Source organism: Sphaeramia orbicularis, chromosome 19 (genome assembly GCF_902148855.1).
Source record: "Sphaeramia orbicularis chromosome 19, fSphaOr1.1, whole genome shotgun sequence".
Lineage (NCBI taxonomy): Eukaryota > Metazoa > Chordata > Actinopteri > Kurtiformes > Apogonidae > Sphaeramia > Sphaeramia orbicularis.
In genome coordinates, this window is record NC_043975.1 from 33,585,520 (window position 1) to 33,593,960 (window position 8,441).

At 38.1% G+C, this 8,441-nt stretch overlaps 1 protein-coding gene across 3 annotated transcripts; it reads left to right on the plus strand.

The window, feature by feature from the left end:
• The first annotated feature begins 884 nt into the window (after window positions 1-884).
• On the plus strand, window positions 885-5,872 carry LOC115439231 (potassium voltage-gated channel subfamily A member 7-like). 3 transcript variants are annotated; one of them, XM_030163033.1, is made up of 4 exons: window positions 885-1,196; window positions 1,478-2,249; window positions 2,329-2,358; window positions 3,786-5,872. In XM_030163033.1, exons 2-4 carry the CDS (start codon window positions 1,563-1,565, stop codon window positions 4,689-4,691), a joined length of 1,623 nt encoding a protein of 540 aa, XP_030018893.1. In that variant the 5' UTR covers window positions 885-1,196; window positions 1,478-1,562; the 3' UTR covers window positions 4,692-5,872. The 3 variants fall into 3 exon arrangements, with proteins under 3 accessions (XP_030018893.1, XP_030018892.1, XP_030018894.1); XM_030163032.1 differs by lacking the exon at window positions 885-1,196 and having other exon boundaries at window positions 1,340-2,249; XM_030163034.1 differs by lacking the exons at window positions 885-1,196; window positions 2,329-2,358 and having other exon boundaries at window positions 1,340-2,249.
• The last annotated feature ends 2,569 nt before the right edge of the window (window positions 5,873-8,441 follow it).

Sequence of the window (8,441 nt, forward strand, 5' to 3'; positions counted from 1 at the left end):
TAATTTTTTTTCCTTTAACACTATAAGACCCAAACATCCACTGGCAACCAAAAGCATCTACTGATCTAAACTATTTAATAACTATTGATCCACTGATCCTATCAGTACATGGAAATAATTGGTGTAAAATACAGTTTATCATCTTTTCATGGTCATTAGATATGATCCATTTGGACATTCAGAGGCTCTGTAGTGAACATGGAAACACCATTATTTTCTACAACATCGATTCACCAGTAAAACCCATAGAGTTTGATCAATGACAGTGGATGAAGACACTTGCTTTATGTGTAGTTAGTGATGTAGTTGCTGAAAAAGTCATTTTTTCTTCAAATTTTGATACAAAGTTTTGATATGATGACATTTGAATTTACTGAGTTTTCATAAACATCCAAATTAAATATAGGAAAATACATGATTTACAGTGAAAAATGCAAAATGCGGATGATAATATTATAATAAATGGTGATAAATCACTTAAGAAGGGTTAAATAAAGAGAAAAAAAAAAAAAAATTGGGAAGTGCCACAAAAGTCACACTAGGTCTTTATGGGTTAATGATATTTAGAAATGACGATTAAGAAATGGAAATATGGTTACAATAATTAATAATCAAAGCTTTTCAATGTAACCCAAACTATGCCTGCGCCATAACCCCACTGTTTAGGTTTTATTTTTTAACGATAAACTTTAAATTGAAATATTTTTTTAGTTAATAAGAAGGGGTCAGTGTCAGCCATAGTGCCATGCTTGTTAGAGCTGGTAACACCGAGCTGCACCGGGCAGAGGTGACATTCGATAGCAAGGTTGAAGGTTGTCTTGCCTCATAGCTAAAATGGAGGGAAAGGACAGGGAGGGGTTTGGGGGGGCTCCAGTAGAGATTGAATTTCAACAGGACAGCATTCCCAAAAAATTTCAAGACAGCCAATGTGAAGCAGCAAGGGAAAGGACAAGATCCCGGTTGTTCCTTGAGAAAACAAGCGGCCTGAAGTTTTGCGTGGGACCTGGTCAGAGATTAATCCCGTGGACCCCTGGAGTATGCATCAAAGGTGAACAGCCAGACCACAACAAGTTTGCGTGTATGACAGATGGACATGATGACAGAGAGACAAACAAACGGCCTGATGAGCTACAGGAGACGAACAATGTGACTTTTCATCCTGCCATTAATCTCTGTCAGCAGCTGGTTCACACATAGTGAGTAAATAATCATCCCACTAAGCGGTACTAACACTGCTGCTTGTTTATTATAATTCTGTCTGGATTTATAGGACTAGTTAAAGCCATAATCTGGTGTTTATTTAATTATTTTGTCATTATTTAAGTCTTAAAGTAAAAAATGGTTTGACTGTTATCGTAAAGGTTTCCTATAAACATATATACCAGTATAAACACTTTAGAAGTCTCTTCCAGTAACATCTGTAATCCTTATTAACTGGAAACTAAACCCACTGATGAAACTATCTCTCTGGTTACAGGCAGGGTTTCTTTTAAAGTCGAGTTGTTCCACATATTGTCAGGAGAGTGGTTTGAAGAGGTCTCCGGCCTTGGCTACACACAGTGATGGACAGCAGTGACCAACAGGATGATGAGCGAAGAGGCAAAGAGAAAGAGGGTGACGGAGAGAAAGAGAAACAGCTGAAGAACCAGCTCAACAGTGAGGAAAAAGGAGAGAAGGAGCTCAAAGGCAACGAGAAAGAGAAGAAGAAGGAGGGCAGGCGCTCTGGGTCTCTGTGGAAGAGTGGATGGGCGCTGAGTGAAAGACTTGCCATCAATGTGTCAGGGATGAGGTACGAGACTCAGCTTCGCACCTTAGCTCAGTTCCCTGACTCCATGCTTGGTGACCCCCGGAGGAGGTCACGATACTTTGACCCTCTGCGAAATGAGCTCTTCCTGGACCGAAACAGGGCCTGCTTTGACGCCATTCTGTATTTTTACCAGTCCGGCGGTAGGCTTCGAAGGCCCGCAAACATCCCACTGGACATCTTCATGGATGAGCTAATGTTCTACGAGCTGGGGGAGGACATCATGAACCGCTTCAAGGAGGACGAAGGTTTTCCAAAGGAGGAGGAGAGGCCGCTGCCCACCAACAGGATCCAGAGGAAACTATGGATGCTGTTCGAGCACCCGGAGTCATCCTCGGGTGCACGTATAATAGCCATCATCAGTGTCATGGTCATCGTGGTGTCCATCCTCATCTTCTGCCTGGAGACTCTGCCTGATTTCAGGAATGATAAAGAGGAGCGAGAGGTAAGTAAAGTTATGTTTGGGAAGCAGAAGTGAACTGAAAATATAAGGATTGAATGATTTAGATGATTTTCAATTCCAGGAAGGTAACGAGAAGAGCAATATGGGAATGGTAAGTATGCTCCAAACAACACCAACAACAATAAATGTAACTATTGAAAACATTTGGGTAGGTATGGACAGTACAAACAGAGAACCAAAGCTGTCAAATTATAGTACTGGTGATTTCCTGATATCTTTATTTTAACTGACAGTTTTATGTTGCAGATTAGTTCAGTGGTAAAACCTGTGTCAAATGGGAGGTGTGGGTCAAACAGAAACAGGATCTAAGGGACAGCAGGTGTTTAGGTAAACACAGGAACTACTACATTGTGTTAAGAGGAGAATTACTGACAACTATTGACCAATAAGTCTGCCAGCCAATCAGAGAGAGAGGGAGAGAAGCTTACGGCGTGATTATTTTAGTCGGCTGTTAAATTCGATACACTTGGATTCAGGAGGTGCTAAAGGGTACAGGGAGTAACAGGGGAGGCCTGGAATACAAATAAAAAGGAGAGAAAGAAAATACAGTGTAAGGGAGCAGGTAGGTGTAGTAATAAAAGGTCACACAAGTGACCAAAGACATGGGAAAAGGTGAGCCAGAGCCTTCCGGTAGCTTAGAACTAGAGACTAAAAGGTCTCACAGGATGAGCTGCATACATTGGGTCATGTTAACACATTCCTTCAGGACTGCTGTGCTAGGCTGAGCTGCCTTTGCACGAGGGCGCTGCCAGGAAACTACTGTAACTTACTCCCATCTAGGACTCACTGAACTGCAGTGGCAATGTTATACTGCTGCAGTGGCGAGGGAGATGGGATAGCGACAAAGGTGGAGATGGATGAGGAGCTCTGCAGTGAGGCACTCTCAAGTTTCTCTTCGGAGATCTCACGGAGTTATATTTAGTCTTAGGAGAGCCCTTGGAGCAGATCAACACATAGATGTCCACCTTTAGTAATCAACACTGTTACTGACCTGCTACTGAAAGTCAAATAGAATACTCTAGGTTTATTTAAACAACACTGAAACTTTAGATATTACACACAGCCCATTACAGCATACTAAAGTGATCCCTTCTTATCCATGCCATCCGTTTCTATGTTTTTAACTTGATGATAGACATTTTAAACCTCCTAAACAGCTACTTTCCAGCTTGATGTAATGTTAACTGACATGGACGCTAGAAAGACAGGTGGGCTGAAAAAGAGATTGACGCAACTATGACTGAAATGTAAAGCCGCAGATGTCAGACACTTTTATGATGCTGCCAAAAGTGAAGATGGTGTTCGATGTACTGCAGATCTGTGTCATTAATCGGTGTATTTTTACATGTGGTTCACCCAAATGTCATTGTAACTCATGACTTTGTAAAACAACAACATGTAGTGGTCTTTTAAACCAAATTCCAGCTGTAATGGAATGTTTTCAGGTTGGTTGTGGTAAACTTCCCCAGATGCCCTATAGTGAATCTTTAACTTTTCCTGTTTGTCTGTTCCTCTTAGGAATATCTTTACAAGTATCACAGCCTTCCAAAGAATATTTCTGAGACTATGCCTCCTCCACCTGGTGTTTTCCAAGACCCCTTTTTCATGGTGGAGACCATGTGTATATGTTGGTTCTCCTTTGAGCTTGTAATGCGCTTTGCTTGTGCTCCCAGTAAGACTCGCTTCTTTAAGGATGTCATGAATATCATAGATTTTAGTGCCATCCTGCCTTACTTTGTCACTCTGGGAACGGAGCTGGCTAAGGATAATGACGCCAGTCCGGCCACATCCTTGGCCATCATCAGAGTCATCAGGCTGGTGAGGGTGTTCAGGATCTTCAAGCTGTCTCGTCACTCCAAAGGGCTCCAGATCCTGGGTCAGACACTGAAGGCCAGCATGCGTGAGCTTGGCCTGCTTATCTTCTTCTTGTTTATTGGCGTCATCCTCTTCTCCAGTGCCATCTACTTTGCTGAAGCTGACCACACCAACACAGCTTTTATCAGTATACCCCATGCTTTCTGGTGGGCTGTGGTCACCATGACCACAGTGGGTTATGGAGACATGTACCCAGAGACAGTGTGGGGTAAACTCGTGGGCTCTATGTGCGCCATCGCTGGTGTGCTTACCATTTCACTGCCCGTCCCTGTCATAGTGTCTAACTTCAGCTACTTCTACCATCGGGAAACTGAGTGTGAGGATCAAACCGAGTACACCCACATCACGACCTCACTGTGGGAGGATGAGGAGCCAGAGGGGGAGGAAACAGAGGAGGGGGAGAGAGATCCAGAGGGAGATTATTATGCCATTGAAGGCATCTGCAACCCTGTGAATGGGACTGTGATGGGTGAGCTGTGTATGGTTCCAAACGCAGAGTACAGAGGAGGAAATCAAAATCTGAAGGAACCAATGGTCACTCAAGTGTAGGGAAGGTAAGTGTGTGACGTGTATGTGGCAAGAAAACATGACAATGAAAAGGAAGAGTGAAACACTGGTGAAAATAAACAATACTGTGCAGGGTTGGATATCATTTAAAGATTTTAGACACCTTTGCTTAACAATAATTTTGTCAATATCAAAAAAATTACCTTAAAAATCATAATATAAAGCTTCATTTTTCAGCACTCGAGCATTTATATACACTCCAAACATTCATAACACTAAAATATAAACCTGTTTGCTTTATTTTGGGTAAATTAAGTTGGTTTAATTTTGTTGTTTTTCCATTTGTCCTCTCAGTATTACAACATAAAAAAAACTCAACTTGATGTTGTGTGTTAACATACTATCATGAATAAAAATGGGTAAAAGCCGCGTGTGCACTATGCATGTACTGATACTGATGAGATTTACTCTAAAGGTATTGAAATTTGGTATTGAATATCGTTTTTTTTTTTTTTTTTATATTCGGTTTGTAAGCAAATCAGTTTGTGTCATCACAGTATTGAAGTTTGGTATCCAGCCCCATAATGTGTTTAAAAAAATGTATACTTTTACTGATATTGTTGCCTTTTCTTGATCATTAGAGGTTGTTCTTTCAACATCAAACAGTCAAATCACACTTAAAGGCAACTTTTCTATAAAAAGAGTTTTAGAAGTATAATAAAGAGTAAGTTGTACATTCTCAGGGTCATGATGTAAATGTATGATCTTTGTGTATTATTGCTCCCAGCTCGTGTTTGACATGAAACTTTCTGAATGTCTGTACCTTGAAACTATGATGTCTTAGAACGGTCACTTTGGGCCTTAGTGTTTGAAGTGGAAGCAGTTTGATTATTGGCAATAATGGGGGTCATGTGCTCATCAAAATGTTACCAAACACCAGTGTACCTGTCATTAGGGGCAGATTAAGAGGTCTTGTAAACCAACCCCACGTTCTCAACATTCTTCTGTAACTAATGTACAAAGTTCACATTTGTGTATGTTTTTTTGCTTATTTGACCTAAAGTGACTGACATGACCTATATCGAGCTGTAACACAACACTTGTGGCATTACCTGATGATACAGTTTGTGCTTAAGAGGAACGTTTTAATTGCTCTTGGAAAAGTCTAAAGATATCTGCTTAAAATGTAATGATTGTTTTTAATAAAGAGTCTATTTTATTAATTTCTTAAAGAAACCGTGTCTTAATTTTTTAAAGGAAACTATGTAATTGTCGCCATGTTAATTCAGCATACACTGTTAAACTGAATAATCCTGTGCAGCTAATGCTATCGAATATCTCGTTGATCCGGCAGATGTAATGTGTTTCGCTTTTTGCATGTTGTGACTGACCTTTTCAACAGCTACTAAGCCGTTATAAGCGGCGACTTCCAAACACTTCGCTCTCGATTTCACGGGGACACATAAGCCTGTCCACAATAGGGGGGTGATGACCAGTGGAAGATATGCAAGTTACTGGAACACCTCAAATGTGATCAGTTTCGATAATGCAGTTCAGTCTGCATGACTAGGATTAATTTAATGTCAGGAAAGAACAAATGCATCCTTGATTTGAATAAATGGGGCTAAAAATATATGATGACTGACTTAAATAGATCTGGTCAGTCAGACAAACACAGCGTGGGAATATTTTAAGTTCAATACATGTTCATTATTTTGAACCTCTTCTACCTATTGTCTTTAATTCAACGTAAAATATAATATCTTTGCTTATTTCGCTGTTTGAAATGCTATTATTTGTGTTATGATTATTTTACTGGTGGTTCTTGCTAATTCTGTCATTCAACATTATTGTATATTCAATGAATAAATAGAGGAAGAAAATGCAAAAAAGGGAATAGTGGAGAGGTAAATATGACTATGAAAAAAAAATACCAATAAATTAATAAGATGTGAGATGAAAATAAAATATACTAACACCAGCTGATCTACTTTTTGACAGTTCAAGTTCTGTTATCTGTGCAACAATTGCATCCATGTGTCTCCCCCTACCCCCACCCCCTTCTCCCCCAGTCTCTCTCCCTCTCTCTCTCTTTCTCCTCCTTTACCCTCTCTCTTTTACCCCAACTGGTCAAGGCAGACGGCCATCCTCCAGGAGTCATGGGCTGTTTGAGGTCTCTGCCTGTTAAAAGGAAGCTTTTCCTTCCACTGTCACCAGTCACAAGTGTTTGGTCCTGGAGGATTCTATATGTAAAGTGTCATGAGATAACTTTTGTTATGATTTGGCGCTATATAAATAAAATTTGACTGATTGATTGAAATAAGAAAAGAGATAAAGGAAATGTAAATAGAAAACAATGCAGAAATAAATGCAGGGATAAAAATTTATTAAAAAGGGAAAATACAAATAAGGACAAAATAAATAAATAAATGGTACAGAAAATGAAATTTTAAGGTAAATTAATGCTTTTTAATTTTTTTTTGTATCATGTATTGGCATGTGAATGAATTAATCAAGTCATTTTTATATTTCTGTATATATTTTTCTGCATGGCAGGTTCAGTCCTCCATAATATTCAAGATTAATGTTTTGTGTTAATTATATGTTTGTGGTATGAACAATGAAGTGCAATAAAATTTTTACTTTTTTCTTTTTAAGATGTAAATGTAATATAAATATTAAAGTATCTATAATCTGTACAGTAATTTTTAAACCCTTGTGGGTACATAGTGCAGAAGCCCGAACAGAATATGCTTTGTGCAAATATTGCATTTGTATGTGTGTGTGTATGTTTATGTTTGTGTTTGTGTAAATATGTACCTGATAGACTTTAAGATAAACCTCCTTTCAGATGATTGTATTTAGCAACAACTGACTGTCATTTAATAGATCATACATTTTAAAATAATGCAACGTTGCTAATATCCCCACTCTTTTTCATTAATAGAAAAATCAACAGATAACTGAAAGTTAAACAGGTGTTTATTTTAGGTAGAATGAAGAAATGACAATAATTGCTTACTCATTTCTTTCATTCATTCATTTATTCAGCATTTAGAAAATTGAAATCCATTAGAAAATTGCCATTTCAATAAAAGAAACCCATTAAAATAAAATAAAATAAAATAAAATAAAATATAAGAGTTCAGTAACAAGTCATAAAAATCTAAAGCATCAGGCAACAACGTGATTGGCTTGAAGTAAACGTGATAAAGTTACAAATCTATAAAGTCTTGAAAATAAAAAGAAAATCAAGCTTAAAATCTCTCCATCAACATTGAAGTTACCAACAACATAATAAAACCATCCGCTACATTTTAATAAATTATAAGTGCTTTAACACATATTTGAAGATACATAAGCTACTTTTTTCCCTCTATGATTAAAGGACTCATTAAACTGGTGACTGAAAAAACCTGGCCTACTTTCTGTCTTTTACTTCATTTTTCCACTAGAGAGCACTCCTGCTCTCACAACAGAGTTCCACGGCTCTTCCACCAAACCTGTAAACACCAGTAACACGAGCACAGTCAAAAAGAACATACATGTATTTATCTGTAAATAATTCAGTCGACTTTCTTTTAATTCAGAAACTATAGTGAGTGAAGGCCTCAGCAGTAACATCACCAATAAAAAGAAACACAATAAAATATGTTAGAATAAATAAATACAGTTGGAAAAATATGATCATGTTTAAGCACATCACAGTATCATCATATCACTGGTTATAAGAATGGGAAGGTGAATTTTAGATTTTAATTATTCTCAAAAAAACACATAAAAAAAAGATGT

Bases quoted from the DNA above. Each gene is read 5' to 3' on its own strand.
- LOC115439231 (XM_030163033.1), top strand. From the start codon at position 1,563: ATGGACAGCAGTGACCAACAGGATGATGAGCGAAGAGGCAAAGAGAAA. The intron at 2,250-2,328 runs GTAAGTAAAGTT...TTTCAATTCCAG, and splicing joins ATGATAAAGAGGAGCGAGAG to GAAGGTAACGAGAAGAGCAA. The intron at 2,359-3,785 runs GTAAGTATGCTC...TGTTCCTCTTAG, and splicing joins AGAAGAGCAATATGGGAATG to GAATATCTTTACAAGTATCA.